The 24,189-nt window shown below is 36.5% G+C and overlaps 1 protein-coding gene across 1 annotated transcript in view; it reads left to right on the top strand.

Moving 5' to 3' along the window:
- BMP2K (BMP2 inducible kinase) overlaps nt 1-24,189 on the top strand; it is a 479,609-nt gene that overhangs the window by 356,220 nt on the left and 99,200 nt on the right. Inside the window, exons 7-8 of the mRNA XM_053703190.1 lie at nt 1,382-1,514; nt 18,090-18,193. Coding sequence (XP_053559165.1) covers nt 1,382-1,514; nt 18,090-18,193 — 237 coding nt within the window. The remainder of the gene's footprint in view (nt 1-1,381; nt 1,515-18,089; nt 18,194-24,189) is intronic.

Below are 24,189 nucleotides of genomic sequence, written 5' to 3' on the forward strand. Positions count from 1 at the left end.
ATATTCATCTATCCATCCATCAAACAGTATGTGTACATGCATTTCAGTTGGTTAAATATCTATCAATCAAACAGTATGTGTATATGCATTTCAGTTGGTTAAATATCAATCAATCAAACAGTATGTGTATATGCATTTCAGTTGGTTAAATATCAATCAATCAAACAATATGTGTACATGCATTTCAGTTGGTTAAATATCTATCAATCAATCAAACAGTATGTGTACATGCATTTCGGTTGGTTAAATATCTATCATTCAAACAGTATGTGTATATGCATTTCAGTTGGTTAAATATCTATCAATCAAACAGTATGTGTATATGCATTTCAGTTGGTTAAATATCTATCAATCAATCAAACCGTATGTGTACATGCATTTCAGTTGGTTAAATATCTATCAATCAAACAGTATGTGTACATGCATTTCAGTTGGTTATCTATCTATCAATCACACGGTATGTGTACATGCATTTCAGTTGGTTAAATATCTATCTATCTATCAATCACACGGTATGTGTACATGCATTTCAGTTGGTTAAATATCTATCTATCAATCACACGGTATGTGTACATGCATTTCAGTTGGTTAAATATCTATCTATTTATCAATCACACGGTATGTGTACATGCATTTCAGTTGGTTAAATATCTATCTATCTATCAATCACACGGTATGTGTACATGCATTTCAGTTGGTTAAATATCTATCTATTTATCAATCACACGGTATGTGTACATGCATTTCAGTTGGTTAAATATCTATCTATTTATCAATCAAACAGTATGTGTACCTGCATTTCAGTTGATTAAATATCTATCAATCAAACAGTATGTGTATATGCATTTCAGTTGATTAAATATCTATCAATCAAACAGTATGTGTATATGCATTTCAGTTGGTTAAATATCAATCAATCAATCAAACAGTATGTGTACCTGCATTTCAGTTGGTTAAATATCTATCAATCAATCAAACAAACAGTATGTGTATATGCATTTTGGTTGGTTATCTATCAATCAATCAAACAGTATGTGTATATGCATTTTGGTTGGTTAAATATCTATCAATCAATCAAACAAACAGTATGTGTATATGCATTTCAGTTGGTTATCTATCAATCAATCAAACAGTATGTGTATATGCATTTCAGTTCAGTTATCTATCTATCTATCTATCTATCTATCTATCTATCTATCTATCTATCTATCTATCTATCAATCACACGGTATGTGTACATGCATTTCAGTTGGCTTTCCCTTTGTGCTTTTTTAATAGTTTTTCCATATTGGTTTATACAGGCATGTAATTATATGGTTTGTAATTATTTCTGCCACAGCTGTTTCTCTGTTATTTTATTGTGCACAATTTGTTTTTTCAGGCACTAGGCTGTCTACTGTACAAGCTTTGTTTTTTCTCACTACCCTTTGGTGAGAGCCAAGTTGCGATTTGTGACGGAAGTTTCACAGTTCCTGACAACTCTCGATATGACCATAAAGTGCATTGTTTAATCAGTAAGTGACTGTTTGGATCCATATTAATCTGATTAATGTTAGAATAATTATGTTGTGAATACTTTTATAAGAAATAAAACAAGAAACCATGGCTTGTGGGAAGCATCTGTATATAGCTTAAACATTTTCACCAGAGTTTCTACATAGAAATACATTTTTTTTTTATATATTTCTGTTTTTGTTTTTTTTAAGTTTTCTTAACTTCAACTTCTGTCACAATTCCACATATTGGGCCGGATTACGGGTGAAGAGCAAAATTGTGCTTTTGTGAGTGCGATATTTGCGCTCCACTCGTAATGCCAGCGCACGCAATTGTGCGCTGGTATTTTAATCGGCCCACAATGCGAAGGCGACCACAATAGAGCGCACTTTCACTGAGTTTTTAACGCAGCGAAGGGGGTAAAGTCACGCAGCGATGGGCAGCAAATCTAAATGTATATGAATATATATATATATATATATATATATATATACACAGTATGTGGTAATATGTGTATATACACATATACAAACATAAATATATAGGTATATAAGCATAATACCCCACACCTACCACATTTAAAGTAAATGTCAAGTTACACCTATGAGCTAAAGTGAAACGATAGCAGTTAAACAATGAATGAGAGTTTCATTCATGAAAACGTTAGTATAATACTTATCTTCAGAGATATTTCACTATAAAAGCTACACGGCTAATAGCTGAAGCTCCGGTCGCCATTTTCACCATTTGATTGACAGATGACTCATCTGCAATCAACTAATCATTGTTTCCCCCCCCGGGGCGTTCAGCCCCTTTGCACAAACGTCACTGCCCCGTGGGAAAAAACGATTAGTTGATTGCAGATGAGTCATCTGTCAATCAAATGGTGAAAATGGCGACCGGAGCTTCAGCTATTATCCGTGTAGCTTTTATAGTGAAATTGCTCTGAAAATAAGTATATACTAACGTTTTCATGAATGAAACTCTTATTCATTTTTTAACTGCTATTGTTTCACTTTTAGCTAATAGGTTTAACTTGACATTCACTTGAACCCCATAAAATTGCTTCATGCTGTCTTTTTTTAAAAAAAAATTTTTTTTAAGATGCTATTTTTTTATTTTATTTTTTATGAAAAAACAACCTTACACAAAAGTTTAGGGGCCAATTAGGGCGCATTTTAAATATTAACCAGAGGTCTGACCTTTGTTTATTTTTCAGAGCGTTAATTGCCACTGCGAGCTTGCAATTATCAGCCACTTGTAATGGATAGTTATTTATCACACGTCCAAAAATGGACGAATTTGCCGCTTGTGGGCGCGTGATAAATTAGTGTGTTATTCATTTAATTCGCGAGGAAACAAATGACGAAGGTGGCAGCCGTTAGTGGCATTCGGCTATTTACGGATCCAGTTTTCTTCTTGTGAAAGTGAAGCACCCTAGGATATGGATTTTAGCAGATCGTAGCATGTTTCACTTTCACAAGAAGAAATCCAGCCCTGAAAATAGCCGAATGCTGCTGGCGGCTGCCATCTTTGACATTAGTTTCCTCACAAATAAGACAAATTCAAATTCCTAGTGAGAAATATGACTTCTAAAATGATATTCGCAAAGGAATGCAGAAGTTGAAATTACATTTTTGTAATTCAGATCGGAGAGTCTAAAAAATATGATTTTACTTTCTATTTCATATGTACCTCTTTCTCTTTGTATCTTTTGTTGAAACGTAGCTTCTTTCCATGCAATTCCATGAGATGCTTCTTTTAGATTTATTTTTGTAAATGAAATAGCTGGTTGTTGTAGGTGGAGCTAACAAGGGAATCAGATCTTCTAATTTTATCACTTTCTACACAAAAAAAGTTTAATTATCTTATCTCTGTCTGTATACCAAAGCCTAATAATTAAATAGCACAATTAAAAATGAACTATCATTCCTACCTCCCACTGGGACACTGGGACTATAATTTCTCCTGCTGACTATGTTTACATAGCTGTTTTGTAGCCAATAGGTGGGGATACTACAGGCAAAACAGCAATTGTAAATGCCAAAATAAAGGTAAATTAGCTATTTATAAATACAGTTTATATACACTCCACCAGGTAAAATGGGGTAGAAAATTAGCACACTGTCCCTTTAATGTTTCCAAATGGGGGACTTTAAATATTGTGGACTTATTTGTCCATGATGATTGACAAGCCCTGCTCTTGCACGATTGATTGCAGAGCTGCAGGGGGGTGGGGCTGCATAAGCAATTGATTATGCAACCTAAAGTACCAGCAGCGGGAACATAGTCTAACCACATGTTGAAAAATGAGGACCGTAGATACACTGAGCATACTTCAATATTCCGTCATGGAACGAAGCTGAGTTTCAACCAAGGAAACCTAGAGAAATAGGTAACAAAATCTGACAAGAGCAATACATTGGAACATTTTTTTTTAAATTGTACATTCTGTCACAGTCATGAGAATGTTATTTTGCATATCCTTATAAAATGCAATGATTCACTTAGAGAATGCTTAGTTATGTGTTGTAAAACAACTTTGCAAGGGGTGGGTGGCGTTTGACTTTAAAAAACAAACAACGAAACAATTGCAGTCAGCAAACAATATGTTAAATTGTTTAAAAAATGTTTAGACTTGGCTGATACTTTATTCTATTGAAAGATAACAGAAATTGTAATTACAATGGTTTAGTGTCCCTTTAAGACGGGGGAAAAAAATCTCCTCTTGCTGTGAGCTCTTGCTTGCTCTTCTTATGGGATTTAAAGGGACAGTCTAGTCTAAATTAAACTTTCATATTTCAGATAGAGCATGCAATTTTAAACAACTTTCCAATTTACTTCTGTTATCGAATTTGCTTTGTTCTCTTTGTATCTTTCATTGAAGAGTAAAACTAGGCAGGTTTATAAGAAGTCAGGAGTGTGCACATGTCTTTAGTTTACTCTTCAATGAAAGATACCAAGAGAATAAAGCAAATTCGGTAACAGAAGTAAATTGGAAAGTTATTTAAAATTGTATGCTCTATCTGAATCATGAAAGAAAAAAATGGGTGTACTATCCCTTTAAATTCTACCTTAAATTATAAGAATTCCTATCCTGAGTTATTTTAAAATTCTGCTGTTTGCAAAGAAACAAAATGGATTGCTTTTCTTGAAAGAGTTCTTCAACCACTAAATATTGCTTAGCACTGTTCAGAAATACTATTTTAGTTAACAAGCTGTAGTTAAATTCTTACAGATGATAGGTTATAATTTGCCCGTCTTGTTTAGCACATATTTAACGTAAAAGCTACATTTACATCTGCCGTATACTAAAATAAAAAACGGCTGTTGCTCAGAATTATTTTTTATCAGACATTATTTTTTATTTTTTACTCATCAATGTGATGCAGATTTTTTTGTGAGAATTTTTTTTAAGAGAATATTTTTTAAATTATCTTCAGTAAAATGCAAGTTATTTCCTGTTCAAAAAAACATGCGTCTCTGTTTTGTCTGAACAAGTTAAAGGGACATTGTATATTAACATTTTATCTCCTTTGGTGTGTTCCCAATGGTCAATTTTACCTACGGGGAGTGTATTTAAAGGGGTATGGAACCCAAATGTTTTCTTTCATGATTCAGATATAGCATGCAATTTTAAGACATTTTCTAATTTACTCCTATTATAAATCTTTCTTCATTTTGGTATCTTTATTTGGAAAAGCAGGAATGTAAAGCTTATGAGCTGGCCCATTATTGGTTCAGCGCCTGGGTAGTGCTTTTTGATTGGTTGGTAAATGTAGCCATCAATCAGAAAGCGCCACCCAGGGTACTGAACCAAAAAAAAATAATGGGGGGGGGCTCCTAAGTTTACGTTCCTGCTTTTTCAAATAAAGATACCAAGAGAAAAGAGAACATTAGAAAGTTACTTAAAATGGTATGCTCTATCTGATTCATGAAAGAAAAATATTCTTTACCTTTATTTTTTTATATTAATAGCTACTTTTGCCTGTTGCATTTGCCACCTATACTGAAAACATGAGTAGCAAATGTTTTCTTTGTCGACAATACAGACAATAGCACTAATTAAACTCCCCATTTGGGTAGAAGGAAGAGAGAAATGTTGTATCTGAAATAGTTGGTTGTGCTCATTCAACCCTGAGCCATAATTAGTATTGCAATACCTAACAACATAGATAACATTATTCACCACTGTTATGGGCATGTCCCGGAGAACAATACTAGCATGTCCTGGAAAACAAAAATATCTATTTCAAATACAAAAATAAACATTAAGGAATAATTTCCCATACTTTTAATACTCTGCTGTAGGTAGAACAAGTAATTTGGAACACATTAAGGGTAGACCATTTTTATAGTAGTGTCCCTTTTAATTAGTTAGCATTATTTTGCTGCTAACATATTTTTCTTTATTACTGGTCTTTCTTTAGCTGAATTCTGGCTTTAATATAATAAAGCTGATAACATAATGAATGGAAGTGTCAATAATATTTTACTAAAAGCATTCAAATTTTGTTTTCATTAAAGGGATAGAAAGACCAAAATTGAAATGTGCATGTGTGCATTAGAATTTTAAATAGAAAAAAAATTGCAATATACTTTCATAAGCAAAAATGCTTCTATTAAAGGCTTTTTGCTGCATACACAAATATGCTGTGAACGCCTGTGCAGCAGTATACAAACACCACAACTTGTCACACATTCAGCAATGGCATGCATGTCACAAATTAAGTCTTTACAGACACAGTACACTCCCCTGTCAGCTCTCTGAGCTTGAATACTGGTGCAAGGGCACTCACAGCATATGTGCATATGCCGCTGAAAAACAGTAATACTTTACTGGAAGAATTTTTGCTAATTGAACTATATAGCAAAAATGTCTGTATTTAAAATTGAAGCACACCGATTTAAATTTCTCTATCCCTTTAATATCTACTTAATTTTAATTCCAAAGATTATTCGTTGTTAGCACCTTCATCTCTCGTTGGGAATAAAAACTGATTTACAAGCAGTCAATAGACTTCTCCTTTAGTGTTGTTTTTTTTAAGGCACATTAGGGACAGTCAAGTCCAAAAAAAACCTTTCATGATTCAAATAGGGCATGCAATTTTAAACAACTTTCCAATTTACTTGTATCACCAATTTTGTATTCTTAGTTGAAAGCTAAACCTAGGAGGTTCATATGTTAATTTCTTAGACTTTGAAGGCCGCCTCTAATCTGAAAGCTTTTTGATAGTTTTACTAGAGGGCATTAGTTCATGTGTTTCACATAGATAACATTGAGCTCATGCACGTGAATTTACTGAGGAGTGAGCACTGATTGGCTAAAGTGCAAGTCTGTCAAATTAACTGAAATAAGGGGGCAATCTGCAGAGGCTTAGATACAAGGTAATTACAGAGGTAAAAAGTGTATTATTATAACTGTGTTTGTTATGCAAAACTGGGGAATGGGTAATAAAGGGATTATCTATCTTTTAAAACAACAACAATTCTGGTGTTGACTGTCCATTTAAATTAATATTCCTCATAAATATTTAACCCCTTAAGTACTGGGAATTTCAGACAAAAACATACTCAAAAGACCAGAGCATTTTTAGCATTTTCTAGAATTTACTAGACAACCCAAGGTATTGACCTGGGCCCATTTTGGTATATTTCATGTCACCATTTCACTGCCAAATCCAGTCAATTTAAAAAAAAAAAAACATAATTTATGTAAGAACTTACCTGATAAATTCATTTCTTTCATATTAGCAAGAGTCCATGAGCTAGTGACGTATGGGATATACATTCCTACCAGGAGGGGCAAAGTTTCCCAAACCTCAAAATGCCTATAAATACACCCCTCACCACACCCACAATTCAGTTTAACGAATAGCCAAGAAGTGGGGTGATAAACAAGTGCGAAAGCATATAAAATAAGGAATTGGAATAATTGTGCTTTATACAAAAATCATAACCACCACAAAAAAGGGTGGGCCTCATGGACTCTTGCTAATATGAAAGAAATGAATTTATCAGGTAAGTTCTTACATAAATTATGTTTTCTTTCATGTAATTAGCAAGAGTCCATGAGCTAGTGACGTATGGGATAATGATTACCCAAGATGTGGATCTTTCCACGCAAGAGTCACTAGAGAGGGAGGGATAAAATAAAGACAGCCAATTCCTGCTGAAAATAATCCACACCCAAAATAAAGTTTAATGAAAAACATAAGCAGAAGATTCAAACTGAACCCGCTGCCTGGAGTACTTTTCTACCAAAAACTGCTTCAGAAGAAGAAAATACATCAAAATGGTAGAATTTAGTAAAAGTATGCAAAGAGGACCAAGTTGCTGCTTTGCAAATCTGATCAATCGAAGCTTCATTCCTAAACGCCCAGGAAGTAGAAACTGACCTAGTAGAATGAGCTGTAATCCTTTGAGGCGGAGTTTTACCCGACTCAACATAGGCAAGATGAATTAAAGATTTCAACCAAGATGCCAAAGAAATGGCAGAAGCTTTCTGGCCTTTTCTAGAACCGGAAAAGATAACAAATAAACTAGAAGTCTTTCGGAAAGACTTAGTAGCTTCAACATAATATTTCAAAGCTCTAACAACATCCAAAGAATGTAACGATTTCTCCTTAGAATTCTTAGGATTAGGACATAATGAAGGAACCACAATTTCTCTACTAATGTTGTTGGAATTCACAACTTTAGGTAAAAATTCAAAAGAAGTTCGCAACACTGCCTTATCCTGAAACTTTAGGGATTTTGTCCCAAAATTCTAATCTGTCAGACGGCACAGGATATAATTGCTTAAAACGTTTAGAAGGAGTAAATGAATTACCCAATTTATCCCATTCTCTGGAAATTACTTCAGAAATAGCATTAGGAACAGGAAAAACTTCTGGAATAACCACAGGAGATTTAAACACCTTATCTAAACGTTTAGAATTAGTATCAAGAGGACCAGAATCCTCTATTTCTAAAGCAATTAGTACTTCTTTAAGTAAAGAACGAATAAATTCCATTTTAAATAAATATGAAGATTTATCAGCATCAATCTCTGAGACAGAATCCTCTGAACCAGAAGAGTCATCGGAATCAGAATGATGATGTTCATTTAAAAATTCATCTGTAAAGAGAGAAGTTTTAAAAGATATTTTATGTTTACTAGAAGGAGGAATAACAGACATAGCCTTCTTGATGGATTCAGAAACAAAATCTCTTATGTTATCAGGAACATTCTGCACCTTAGATGTTGAGGGAACTGCAACAGGCAATGGTACATTACTAAAGGAAATATCTGCTTTAACAAGTTTGTCATGACAATTAATACAAACAACAGCCGGAGGAATAGCTACCAAAAGTTTACAGCAGATACACTTAGCTTTGGTAGTTCCAGCACTAGACAGCGATTTTCCTGAAGTATCTTCTGACTCAGATGCAACGTGAGACATCTTGCAACATGTAAGAGAAAAAACAACATATAAAGCAAAATTGATCAAATTCCTTAAATGACAGTTTCAGGAATGGGAAAAAAATGCCAATAAACAAGCTTCTAGTAACCAGAAGCAAAGAAAAAATGAGACTGAAATAATGTGGAGACAAAAGCGACGCCCATATTTTTTGGCGCCAAATAATACGCCCACATTGTTTAGCGCCTAAATGCTTTTTGGTGCCAAAAATGACGCCACATCCGGAACTCCGACATTTTTGGCGCAAAAGGACGTCAAAAAATGACGCAACTTCCGGCGACACGTATGACGCCGGAAACAGAAAAGATTTTTTGCGCCAAAAAAGTCAGCGCCAAGAATGACGCAATAAAATGAAGCATTTTCAGCCCCCGCGAGCCTAACAGCCCACAGGGAAAAAAAAAAAAGTCAAATTTTTAAGGTAAGAAAAAATGATTGATTCAAACGCATTATCCCAAATATGAAACTGACTGTCTGAAAATAAGGAATGTTGAACATCCTGAGTCAAGGCAAATAAATGTTTGAATACATATATTTAGAACTTTATAAATAAAGTGCCCAACCATAGCTTAGAGTGTCACAGAAAATAAGATTTACTTACCCCAGGACACTCATCTACATGTTTGTAGAAAGCCAAACCAGTACTGAAACGAGAATCAGCAGAGGTAATGGTATATATAAGAGTATATAGTCGATCTGAAAAGGGAGGTAAGAGATGAATCTCTACGACCGATAAAAGAGAACCTATGAAATAGACCCCGTAGAAGGAGATCACTGCATTCAAATAGGCAATACTCTCCTCACATCCCTCTGACATTCACTGCACGCTGAGAGGAAAACCGGGCTCCAACCTGCTGCGGAGCGCATATCAACGTAGAATCTAGCACAAACTTACTTCACCACCTCCATCGGAGGCAAAGTTTGTAAAACTGAATTGTGGGTGTGGTGAGGGGTGTATTTATAGGCATTTTAAGGTTTGGGAAACTTTGCCCCTCCTGGTAGGAATGTATATCCCATAAGTCACTAGCTCATGGACTCTTGCTAATTACATGAAAGAAATGTTTTTAACTTTTTCACAAACTTTGGGGTTCTCACTGAAATTATTAGTAGCTACAGCTTTGCATTGTTTATGGTCTTTCCCATGAGATAAAAATGAATTTCCTTTAATAAATTTTAAACTATTTTTAGAGGCACTGAGAGCTGACAGTGTATATATTGAAAATGTTGCCGATTTATGCTGCTACTTCACCGTAGGGTTTAGAGGATTTTGAATCTTAAAATTCAAAGGTCAAATCATGAAAGCAACGTTCTGACCTATGAACTTGAAAGTGAGTTATCTGTATATTACCAGCTGTCTCAGTAGTCTATGTGAAGTTTTCCTTGAATGGGGGTAAAATTTATACAGGTACAAAAACCTTTATCCAAACAGCTTGGGACCAGAACACGGTTGTATTTCAGAATAAAATGGGACATCTTAGAGAGGGGATGTGACCAGGTATATATATGTGTGTGTGTGTGTGTATGTATCTATGTGTGTATATATATACATACCTGATGAATATATATACATACCTGATGTGTGTGTATGTATGTGTATATATATATATATATATATATATATATATATATATATACACATACATACCTGATGAAGCACATGCGCGAAACGCGTCAGATGTCATCCTGGTTATCTACCTTGTACCTGGCAACGTTGCTGAATAAATACTGGCATATCAAGTTTTGAACCTCCAGTCTCTGCTTCTTCCTCCTTGGGAAATTGAGTATATATATATATATATACTGTATGTATATATATATATATATATATATATATATATATATATATATATATATATATATATATATATATATATATATATATAAAATTTGTATACATTTGTGTACTAAGTATCATCTGAAAGTTAATGGTTGTTTTCAAGTATGCACTAGCAATTGCCTTTTAGAACACAAAAAACAGAGAAGCTTGTGACTTTCCGATGGATAAAATGTCCCAGTATTTTAACTGCACACAAAACAAACTTCATTTAACCCTACTTCCATACTTTGTGAACAGCCAAAAAAAAATAATAATAAAAAAATTATGGATTTTGGAATAATTCTTGATTTTGAAATTCCAGATCTCAGAATTTGTAACTGTATTACAAAACTCGGGCCACGTATACTAAAAAAGGGGGCCGTTTAATAGTTGTGGATGTGTTCCAAGAATTTCTGTTCCGAAAGTAAGATTTTTACAAAGTCATTTGGTAACAATGCAGGCAGGATGTTAGTTCTAGACTTTAAAGAATATGGACACTAATAAAGGAACATATCAGTGGATGGTGGTTCTACTGTTGTGAGGAGACTATCTTGCAACTTTATGGGTACCTGAATTAGCGGTACATAGGACCCTCAGCTTCCCTCTACAACTGGCACTCTGCATGAGAAAGAGTCACAAGATGTCCAAGATTCTGCTAAATACTCCCATGTTAGGATCACTGTCCCATAATCCTCTCCTCATTTATGTGGGCCCTTCCTTTTAATGGCTGCCTGGAACAGTGATCTCTCTTCCAGTGAGTTTTCACAGCTTATTGTCTCTTTGCACCACTAAGACCCCACCCACCCACCCACCGACTGCTCATATCTGCGTTTGACCACCCTGATCCACACCCATGGCCCTCTAAACCAAGCGCATTGACCACCTAATTTCTGCTTCCTGGAAGTCCAAACCATTCCCCTTTAATCACAGTTGTTCTATTTCTGAGATCAGAGTCTTGAGAGATGTGTATGGTTGCATGTCTTCATTTGTTAAATATGAGCTTTCATGATCCAAATAGAGCATGTGATTTTAAGAGATTTTTCAATCTACTCCCATTGGCATCCTTTGTTGAATAGCATACCTAGGTAGGATCAGCAGCAGCAATGCACTACATGTAGCAAGCGGTTGATTGGTTGCTAAGCACATATGACCCTTGTCATTGGCTAGCTAGATGTGTTCAGCTAGCTCCCAGTAGTGCACTGCTATTTTGGAGCTGACTTTAACAATGTCTCTTTGTAGGTATGCAGGGTTAAACACATAGTTATATTTTTCTTTTTGTACTTTAATGTTAAAGGGATACTAAACCCAATTTTTTCTTTCATGATTCGGATAGACCATGCAATTTTAAGCAGCTTTCTAATTTACTTCTATTATCCATTTTTATTTGTTCTCTTGCTATCTTTATTTGAAAAAGCAGGAATAAAAGCTTTGGAGCGCTTGCTGATTGGATGGCTAAATGCAGGCAGCAATCAGCAAGCCCTATCCAGGGTACTGAACAAAAAATAGGTCGGCTCCAAAGCTTTCATTCCTGCCTTTCCAAATAAAGACAGCAAGAGAAAGAAGAAAAATGAATCATAAGAATAAATTAGAAAGTTGGTTAAAATTGCATGCTCTATCTGAATCATGAAAGAAACATTTTGGGTTCAGTATCCCTTTAAAAATTATGCAGATTTATATGTAGATATATAGAAATATGCATGGGTGTTTAAAGTACCGTATGGCTAGCACAGCTATTGGATAAGAGGTGGAAACGTTACCACATAATAAATAAAATAGTTTTGTGGTGCTCGTATTACAAATTGAAGCAAACGCAATCGTTAGGTTAGCACGACTGAAAACTTTGTATAAAGGGTAGTGCCTAAAAAAAAAATACATAAATACTATCTGATAAAAATTATTCATATAAATATTTTTTTAAAAAAAGGTTTAAAGGGACACTGAACCCAATCTTTTTCTTTTGTGATTCAAATAGAGCATGAAATTTTAAGCAACGTTCTAATTTACTCCTATTATCAATTTTTCTTCATTCTCTTGGTATCTTTATTTGAAAAGCAAGAATGTAAGTTTAGATGCCGGCCCATTTTTGGTGAATTTATCCACCAATAAACAAGTGCTGTCCAGGGTCTGAGCCAAAAATTGTCTGACTTCTTAGCTTAGATGCCTTAATTTTCAAATAAAGATAGCAAGAGAACGAAGAAAGATTGATAATAGAAGTAAATTAGAAAGCTGCTTAAAATTGCATGCTCTATCTGAATCCCGAAATAAAAAATTTGGGTAAGTGTCCCTTTTAGGGCTAAAAGGTAAATGGTGTATGACGAGGCATTTGACTGCAAAGGGCTAAAATGTTTATATACATACATATATATGTCTTAATATGTGCATATATATGCGTGTTTGTGTGTACATATGTATTTGTGATTTACTGTACATATTTAACATTCCAATATTCTTCACATGACAGTAAAATTTAATTTTTATTGTAAAAAAATAAATAAATAAATATAAATATAAATATATATATATATATATATATATATATATATATATATATATATATATAGTTGAAATAAGCACTCACTGGTCTTTAGCCGTTATTGAACAACAACCATGTTCTCAATGAACCCAAAAAACTCATTAATATCAAAGCTGAATAGTTTTGGAAGTAGTTTTTAGTTTGTTTTTAGTTATAGCTATTTTAGGGGGATATCTGTGTGTTCAGGTGACTATTACTGTGCATAATTATTAGGCAACTTAACAAAAAACAAATATATACCCATTTCAATTATTTATTTTTACCAGTGAAACCAATATAACATCTCAACATTCACAAATATACATTTCTGACATTCAAAAACAAAACAAAAAATCAGTGACCAATATAGCCACCTTTCTTTGCAAGGACACTCAAAAGCCTGCCATCCATGGATTCTGTCAGTGTTTTGATCTGTTCACCATCAACATTGCGTGCAGCAGCAACCACAGCCTCCCAGACACTGTTCAGAGAGGTGTACTGTTTTCCCTCCTTGTAAATCTCACATTTGATGATGGAACACAGGTTCTCAATGGGGTTCAGATCAGGTGAACAAGGAGGCCATGTCATTAGATTTTCTTCTTTTATACCCTTTCTTGCCAGCCACGCTGTGGAGTACTTGGACGCGTGTGATGGAGCATTGTCCTGCATGAAAATCATGTTTTTCTTGAAGGATGCAGACTTCTTCCTGTACCACTGCTTGAAGAAGGTGTCTTCCAGAAACTGGCAGTAGGACTGGGAGTTGAGCTTGACTCCATCCTCAACCCGAAAAGGCCCCACAAGCTCATCTTTGATGATACCAGCCCAAACCAGTACTCCACCTCCACCTTGCTGGCGTCTGAGTCGGACTGGAGCTCTCTGCCCTTTACCAATACAGCCACGGGCCCATCCATCTGGCCCATCAAGACTCACTCTCATTTCATCAGTCCATAAAACCTTTGAAAAATCAGTCTTGAGATATTTCTTGGCCCAGTCTTGACGTTTCAGCTTGTGTGTCTTGTTCAGTGGTGGTCGTCTTTCAGCCTTTCTTACCTTGGCCATGTCTCTGAGTATTGCACACCTTGTGCTTTTGGGCACTCCAGTGATGTTGCAGCTCTGAAATATGGCCAAACTGGTGGCAAGTGGCATCTTGGCAGCTGCACGTTTGACTTTTCTCAGTTCATGGGCAGTTATTTTGCGCCTTGGTTTTTCCACACGCTTCTTGTGACCCTGTTGACTATTTTGAATGAAACGCTTGATTGTTCGATGATCACGCTTCAGAAGCTTTGCAATTTTAAGAGTGCTGCATCCCTCTGCAAGATATCTCACTATTTTTGACTTTTCTTAGCCTGTCAAGTCCTTCTTTTGACCCATTTTGCCAAAGGAAAGGAAGTTGCCTAATAATTATGCACACCTGATATAGGGTGTTGATGTCATTAGACCACACCCCTTCTCATTACAGAGATGCACATCACCTAATATGCTTAATTGGTAGTAGGCTTTCGAGCCTATACAGCTTGGAGTAAGACAACATGCATAAAGAGGATGATGTGGTCAAAATACTCATTTGCCTAATAATTCTGCACTCACTGTATATATATATATGTAGCAAGAAAGAAAGTCACTCAACGGGTCTTAATAAATATCAATTCCAATTTAATGCACTATAACGTTTCGGGGTCTCCCCCGTCCTCAGACAATACTTACATAACATACAGTACTCACCACCTTATGTAGCCCCTGTGACAAGTGAAGAATGCTGCTCACGGCGTTCCAGAAGTTGCGGAGGTCACGTGTTGCACCTAGCATGTCACCCGTTGCCCCCAGCAACCGGATGCCGTTCTGCAAACTCTATTAAAAACATAATTAGACAATAAGTGCACATTGCTTTTGTATCATGTTATACCTTTTATATTTTGCAGCCGGTACGTTATACACCATTACCTCCATCTATCAATCAATATTCTAATATATATTGTATTCCTATATTTTTCATATGTGCAACCTAACATATTAAAGAAGGGGAGGTGTGACCAATCTAAAAGTATCATAGTCAAATGTACTATATATTCAAGGGACACGCTATGCATTATAAGTCATCCTTTCCATAAAGCAATATAAGTAATGCTAATTCTGGAATCTGCTTAGTATTCTATGTGTCTTTCTATTATGAGCTCTATGGCTAATTTATATTGACTACACATTACAGAGGATCTTGGTATCAATATTCAAAATAATTCTTATAGAAAACAGTGCCAGTCCAGATGGACATTAAGACCCTGGGTTGCCATTGTACCAAGGGTATAAATCCATCTGAACTCACGCTGTAAGAGAAGTTTAGATCTATCCCCTCCTCTAGCCAGAGGGGGGACATGGTCAATGATTATGTACTTTAAGTCCGCCACACTGTGTTTGGCTGTGGCAAAGTGCCTAGCCACCCGGTTGGTCGGATAATAGACTCTGCAGAATGGCATCTGGTTGCTGGGGGCAACGGGTGACGTGCTAGGTGCAACACGTGACCGCCACAACTTCCGGTACGCCGTGAGCAGCATCCTTCACTTGTCACAGGGGCTACATAAGGTGGTGAGTAATGTATGTTATGTAAGTTTTGTCTGAAGACAACGTCATAGTGCATTAAATTGGAATTGATATTTATTAAGACCCGTTGAGTGCCTTTCTTTCTGGCTACATATGATTATTTTTAAGAGCACCGCGGGCATAAAGGATACTTGGAGGTTGCGTGAGTGCTGTACCCTGGCTGGATGTATATATTGGAATGTTAAAGGGATAGTTTAGTCAAAATTAAACTTTCATGATTCAGATAGAGAAGCAATTTTAAGTCACTTTCTAATTTACTCCTATTATCATTGTTTCTTCATTCTCTTGGTATCTATTTGAAAAACGTGAGAATGCAGGCTTAGGAGCCGGCCCATTTTTGGTTTAGCACCTGGATAGCGCTTGCTGATTGGTGGCTAAATGTATCCACCAATCAGCAAGCGATACCCAGGTGCTGAACCAAAAATGGGCCGGCTCCTAAGCTTACATTCTTGCTATATCAAATAAAGATACCAAGAGAATGAAGAAATATTGTTAATAGGAGTAAATTAGAAAATTACTTAAAATTGCTACTCTATCTGAAGCATGAAAGTTTGATTTTGACTAGACTATCTCTTTAAATATTTATAACTCCGGTCGGATTAGCATGTGAGCGATAAGTGTTAGGTTGAGTTTTGATCGAGCGCAAACATTTTACTTTCAATTTGTAATATTACTTCTAGTGAAGTCTACACTCGAGCGGGAGCACTAAATACCACTCCACTTGTAATCTAGCGCTAAATGTTTTAAAATGATAAAACACTGTCAATTTTTTGGACGGTTTCCAAAGTTTTGCAAATCAAGAGCAGTTCCGGGACACACTCTTTGGTGGTATATTCCTCTTTGTGGTTGCTAATAAGGATAGATGTAAATGAATTTGACCTAACCATTTCCAATCTTCTAACAAATGTAGCATTTGAAAGTGTCAAGTAAATTCACTTAGTTAATATGATGTGTGCACTCTGGCCTTTACATCAAAAGCAACTGAAATAAATACATTTATTTAAATTTATATTGTAGTGTTGCTTTTTTTCTATAATTATAAACATTTTATGGGGATTTCTATTTTGAGTTTGGTTGCCTTTAAAAGGACATAGCACTATACTGTACTATAAAATGTGATCCCTTTTTTTTATTATTTATCATATATCTGAAAGAGCACACAATAAAAATATTTTTTTTCCTCCACAAATTAGGGTTAAGAAAAAGCTGTTTAAATTTAGCGTTAAACTAACAGGAAGTACAACTAACTCCAAGGACTCTACTGTTCATTGGCTGAAAGGGACAACTCAAGTATCTAATAGTTATATTTTTTTTTAAAAAAGGATTATTAACGTTAATTCTACTACATTAAATTATTTTTAATATTTTGTTTGGGAATGTTGTGTTTACTTATATGGATTTTAAATGCCTATTTATATTTTTGTAAAATTGTGCTTGCCCCACACTCCCTAAAGAAGCCAAAAAGCAAATTGTGTAACCTGTAAATGCTGCAAATCAAATAAGCAATTTGCAGCATTTTGAAAACTTAGGTTACAGATTTTGCTTTTTGGCCTCTGTAGGGAGAATGGGACAGAGTACTATATTTACAAAAAGGCAAAATATTTAATATCACATTAAAGGGACATAATACTCATATGCTAAATCACTTGAAACTGATGCAGTATAATTGTAAAAAGCTGACAGGAAAATATCACCTGAGCATCTCTATGTAAAAAAGGATGATGTTTTACCTCACAATTTCCTCAGCTCAGCAGAGTAAGTTCTGTGTAAAAAGTTATACTCAGCTGTTGCTTAGCTGCAGGTAAATTTTTTTTTTTTTTTTAAATGAACAGCAGCCAATCAGCATCAGCAGTGCTGAGGTCATGAACTCTTTTACTGTGATCTCATGAGATTTCACTTAACTCTCATGAGATTTCATTGTAAACTTCCTTACACTGAATAGGGAAATAAGATGAGTGTGCATGTAAGCTCGCTCCTTCCGCTGTCCTGGGACAGACATACTGATTTGTTGCTTAGAAGTCATTTTAAATGGGATGTGACTACTGAGAAACTTTTGAGGTAAAATATTTTTCTTTTTTACATAGAGATGTTCAGGTGATATTTTCTAGTCGGCTTTTTACAGCTATGCTGCATCACTTTCAAGTGTTTAAACATTTGGATATTATGGCCCTTTAAATATAGAAGCATTGACATAATTATTTTATTTTTTCAGGGTACATGTTGGAACCTGACCAGGAACGACGGCCTGATATATATCAAGTATCCTACTTTGCCTTCAAACTTGCCAAAAGGGATTGTCCTTTGCCTAACATATATGTAAGATTTTCATATGTCTCATCCATTAAAAGCGAAATATACTTTGAAATGTGATCTCTGTTCTCTCCAAATTACTTACTGGGACAGGATTTTTTTTTTATATCATCACTTTGACTTCAATTTTTTGTGTGTGTAATATAAAATAATATACAGTTGAGTCATAACCATATGTTAATTTTGTCATAGGTCCAGCATTTTGTTCTATGATGAATATTATAAATTATCAGAGAAATAAAATTGCTCAACCGGAGGTGGCCCAACACTGCCTTTAAAGGACATTAAAGGGACAGTATACTCCAATTTTTTTAAAATGTTTAAAAGATAAATAACACCTTTATTACCCATTCTCCAGCTATGCACAACCAACATTATATTAATATACTTTATAACTTTTAAAACTCTAAATCCCTGCCTGCTTCTTAGCCCCTGCATTCTGCATTTTTTTAGCTTTTCACAGCAAGACACTGCTAGTTCATGCAATAGATAACATTGTGCTCACTCCTGTAGAGTTACAAATGAGTCAGCACTGATTGGCTAAAATGCAAGTTTGTAAATAACACTGAGATAAGGGGGCAATTTGCAGAGGCTTAAATACAAGGTAATCACAGAGGTAAAAGGTATATTAATTTAAGCGTTGATTATGCAAAACTGGGGAATGGGAAATAAAGAGATGTTCATTTTAAACAATAAAAATTCTGGAGTAGGCTTTCCCTTTAAACTGCTGGTCAGTCAACTACAATAGAATGGTTACTACTCTCAGTTCTCCTGTGCCAGCAACTATCTTTAAAGCTGTTCTCTTATTTTAACCCTTTACTGGTGCCAATTGGTTAAGCTCCACATCTTTATACTGGGCTCCATCTTGACGCTAAGGTATTCTAGCACTATGTGACAGAATCAGTGACATTGACGGCTTTTTGTTACCTGCATTGTGCTCACAGTCTGTATTGTGTGTGCTCCATCTTGATGTGCACAATACAGCTGTGAAAAAAAACTGTCAACTTTGCTGATCTGTGAATGTTCAACATTTCTGTCACAGAATGCATCAGGAAGTGAGCTGATGATGGTTGCGCCCAGTATGGAAATGCGGAGCTTCTCCAAGCAACGCCTGTTAGAGTTTAAAATCAGAGAACAGTTCTCAAGAGAGCTGCAATCACAGGACAAAATAAACAATGGCATGCAGTGCTTTCAGCTAGCCAGTTGCGGACAGTGTAATACTTTGCAATAGTATTAAATTTTCTATTATTTATAAATGTTACTTAAAGGGATAGGAAAGTCAAAATTAAACTTGCATGATTCAGATAGAGCATGTTATTTTAAATTCACTTCTATTTTCATATGCACTTTGTTCTCTTGGTATCCATTGTTGAAAAAAATATGTACATATCCTACACTAGTGGGAGCTAGCTGCTGATTGGTGCCTGCACAGTGCACAAATTTGTCTTTTGTGATTGGCTGACTAAATGTGTTCAGCTAGCTCTCAGTAGTGCAATGCTGTTCCTTCAGCAAAGGATATCAAATTAATGAAGCAGAATTGATAATATAAGTAAATTGGAAAGTTGTTTAAAATTGTATGTTCTACAACAAAGCTATCCAAAGCACAAATTAATTGCATAATTTAACATAAATTGATTTGTGCAACAAACATTTGGAAAAATTAATATTAGCTAATTTTAGCTTAAAGGGATACTGAGTCGGTCCATTTTTGATTTAAGAACCCTGGATAGTGCTATCTGATTGGTGGCTGCATTTAGCCACCAATCAGCAAGCGTACGCGCTACCTAGGTGCTGAAACAAAGATGGGCCGTCTTGTTAGCTTCCATTCATGCTTTTTCAAATAAACCAAGAGAACTAAGGAAAATTGATAGAAGTAAATTAGAAAGTTGCCTAAAATTGCATGCTCTATCTGAATCATGAAAGAAAAAAAATTGGGCTTCATATCCCTTTAATATTGGCTTAAATTTTAGCCAAGTAGTCATTAAAATTAGCCAGGTGGTGTGCCTATTAATTAGGTACTGTGGAGAACAGGTCATGAGGAGTAAGTTCTGTAGAAGTTGTGTCCAGCAATATATTGTGCCTTTAATGGCTGCAAACTGGCCATGATTCCATTATGCCTTGTATTTATAGTATATAAAGTTAAATAACTTACCAGTGTTGAGATTAGGGTTGCCACCTTGGCTTTATTTTCCTTGACCCTTATGATTTACACATGCTGCAGGGTAAGCAGGGCGGAACATGTATTGTGCCTCTGGACATCACACAAATAGTGCTGCTGAACAGCACAATATATGTTCCTCCCTGCACACCCTGCAGCATGTGTAACTCATAAGTGTCCAGGAAAACATAGCCAAGGTGCCCTAGTTGAGATAGAGAGATATCCTAAAATAAACTATTTGGTACACCAGAAATAATGTACAAGTCTTTGGGAGTATCACTGAGACAGTAGTAGATATATGGAGAACATTCTTTGCCACGGTGGTAAGGGTTTATTAGTGTTGAAAATAATAACTTATTGTGCACAAGTCATCTTGAAAATTGTGGCTCAATGAGTATAATGAGGACTTTTTTTCTTTTGCAAGATGTACCGAGTCCACGGATTCATCCTTACTTGTGGGATATTATCCTTCCTAACAGGAAGTGGCAAAGAGAGCACCACAGCAGAGCTGTCTATATAGCTCCCCCCCTTAACTCCACCCCCAGTCATTCTCTTTGCCGGCTCTAAGCAGGAAGAGTAAAGTGAAAGAGGTGTTAAACTATTAGTTTTATTTTATCTTCAATCAAGAGTTTGTTATTTTTAAATGGTACCGGTGTTGTACTATTTACTCTCAGGCAGGACATAGATGAAGATTTCTGCCTGGAGGAAGATGATCTTAGCATTTGTAACTAAGGTCCACTGCTGTTCCCACAGAAGCTGAGGAATACAGGAAAACTTCATTGTGAGGAACGGTTTCTTGCTATACAGCAATGAGGTATGTTCAGTCATTTTTTTCTGCAGAGACTGTGTTAACTCAGAAAGGCTGACAGTATCCCCATTAGGGGAAGGGGAAGCAGTAATCCTAGTTTTATAAGGGGCATTATTAGCTTGCATAAAGCTTGCTAATCTTATGGGCACTCAGTTTGTATATGATATATTAGGCAAACGTTTGTGTGTTCTGGGAGTACGTTTTTTATTTCTTATGGGACATCTGTTTGGGGTTTTTATAACCCACATGGCTTACAAAAAAGGTTTGGTAGATTTTGTGTAGGCCCCAGCAATATCGAGTCAGATGGGCGGGGCCTATTTTCGCGCCTCAGTTGCGCACTTAGTTTATGCAGACAAGCAGCAAGCAACATCTCCAGAGGTCCTGGTACACTTCTAGAGCCTAATCGAAGCTTTATCCCCACATCGTTCCCTAAGGGCAGGTAGGCGCCACAGCAGAGCCGTGGCAAGGTTTTGGACATGTCAATCCGTTTTTTTTTCATTTGGGGGTTTATTGCTTAATTATTGTGGTGCAATCTTACTAAAGCTTAGTGGGTGTACTGTAAAGATTTCGGAAAATTTGAGGCAATTTTAAGCATTTTTGCAGTTTGTTTTTTTTTTTCTCTTAAAGGCACAGTACCGTTTTTGAAAATTGTATTTTTTTCATTAAATAAAGTGTTTTCCAAGCTTGCTTGTCTCATTACTAGCCTGTTCAACATGTCTGACATTGAGGAAACTCATTGTTCAATTTGTTTAGAAGCCATTGTGTGTCCCACTTGTACTGATATGTCTATAAATTGCAAACAGCATATTTTGACTTATAAGAGTTTGGCATTAGATGATAATCAGACAGAAGGAAATCAGATTTTGCCATCTAGTTCTCCCCAAGTGTCACAACCAGTAACGCCCGCACAAGTGACGCCAAGTACTTCTAGTGCGTCTAATTCTTTCACCTTGCAAGATATGGCCTCAGTTATGAATACTACCCTCACAGAGGTTTTATCTAAACTGCCAGGGTTGCAAGGGAAGCACAGTAGCTCTGGGTTAAGAACAAATGCTGAGCCTTCTGACGCTTTAGTAGCCGTATACGATATTCCCTCACAATGTTCTGAGGTAGGGATGAGGGATTTGCTATCTGAGGGAGAGATTTCTGATTCAGGAAGGTTGTTCCCTCAGACAGATTCAGATATGACGACATTTAAATTTAAGCTAGAACACCTCCGTTTATTGCTCAGGGAAGTTTTAGCGACTCTGGATGATTGTGACCCTATTGTAGTTCCAGAGAAATATTTAGAGGTTCCTGTTTACACTGATGTTTTTCCGGTCCCTAAGAGGATTTTGTACTTGTTACTAAGGAGTGGGATAGACCAGGTATTCCGTTCTCTCCCCCTCCTGTTTTTAAGAAAATGTTTCCCATATCTGACACCATGAGGGACTCATGGCAGACGGTCCCTAAGGTGGAGGGAGCTATTTCTCCTCTGGCTAAGCGTACAACTATACCTATTGAAGACAGTTGTGCTTTCATTGATCCTATGGATAAAAAATTAGAGGGTCTCCTAAAGAAAATTTTTGTTCATCAAGGTTTTCTTCTTCAACCTATAGCGTGCATTGTTCCTGTAACCACTGCAGCTGCCTTTTGGTTTGAGGCTCTAGAAGAGGCTCTTCAGGTGGAGACCCCACTAGATGATATTCTGGACAGAATTAAGGCTCGTAAGATAGCTAATTATTTTGTTACAGATGCCGCTTTGAGTGTTATGACTTAAGTCCTGGTCGGCTGATGTGTCATCAAAATCTAAGCTTTTGACCATCCCTTTCAAAGGTAAGACTCTATTCGGGCCTGCACTGAAAGAGATAATTTCAGACATCACTGGGGGGAAGGGTCATGCCCTCCCCCAAGATAAGTCAAATAAGACAAGGATCAAACAAAATGATTTTCGTTCCTTTCGAAACTTCAAGGGTGGTCCCGCTTCCTCTTCCCCTGCTGCAAAGCAAGAGGGGAACTTTGCTCAATCCAAGCCAACCTGGAGACCTAACCAGGCTTGGAACAAGGGTAAACAGGCCATAAAGCCTGCTGCTGCCACTAAGACAGCATGAAGGGGTAGCCCTTGATCCGGGACCGGATCTAGTAGGGGGCAGACTCTCTCTCTTTGCTCAGGCCTGGGCAAGAGACGTTCAGGACTCCTGGGCCGTAGAAATTGTAACCCAGGGGTATCTTCTAGATTTCAAAGATTCTCCTCCAAGGGGGAGATTCCATCTTTCTCAATTGTCTGTAAACCAGACAAAAAGAGAGGCGTTCTTACGCTGTGTAGAAGACCTTTTTACCATGGGAGTGATCTGCCCAGTTCCGAAAGCAGAACAGGGACAAGGTTTCTACTCCAATCTGTTTGTGGTTCCCAAAAAAGAGGGAACCTTAAGACCAATTCTAGATCTCAAGATCCTAAACCAATTCCTAAGAGTTCCATCCTTCAAGATGGAGACCATTCCGACTATTTTACCAATGATCCATGAGGGTCAATATATGACCACCGTGGATTTGAAGGATGCGTATCTACACATTCCTATCCACAAAGATCATCACCAGTTCCTCAGGTTTGCCTTTCTGGACAGGCATTACCAGTTTGTGGCTCTTCCCTTCGGGTTGGCCACGGCGCCAAGAATCTTCACAAAGGTGCTAGGGTCCCTTCTGGCGGTCCTAAGGCCGCGGGGCATAGCAGTGGCGCCTTATCTAGATGACATCCTAATTCAAGTGTCGACTTTCCAACTAGTCAAGTCTCACACGGACTTATAGATTTGGTGGACATGAAAATTTTTCTGACGGAGGTCAGGAAATCAAAGATTTTAACCACCTGCCGAGCTCTTCATTCCATTCCTTGGCCGTCAGTGGCTCAGTGTATGGAGGTAATCGGACTTATGGTAGCGGCAATGGACATAGTTCCGTTTGCTCGCTTGCATCTCAGACCACTGCAACTATGCATGCTCAAACAGTGGAATGGGGATTATGCAGATTTATCTCCTCAGATAAATCTGGATCAAGAGACCA

Source organism: Bombina bombina, chromosome 2, assembly GCF_027579735.1.
Source record: "Bombina bombina isolate aBomBom1 chromosome 2, aBomBom1.pri, whole genome shotgun sequence".
Classification (NCBI taxonomy): domain Eukaryota; kingdom Metazoa; phylum Chordata; class Amphibia; order Anura; family Bombinatoridae; genus Bombina; species Bombina bombina.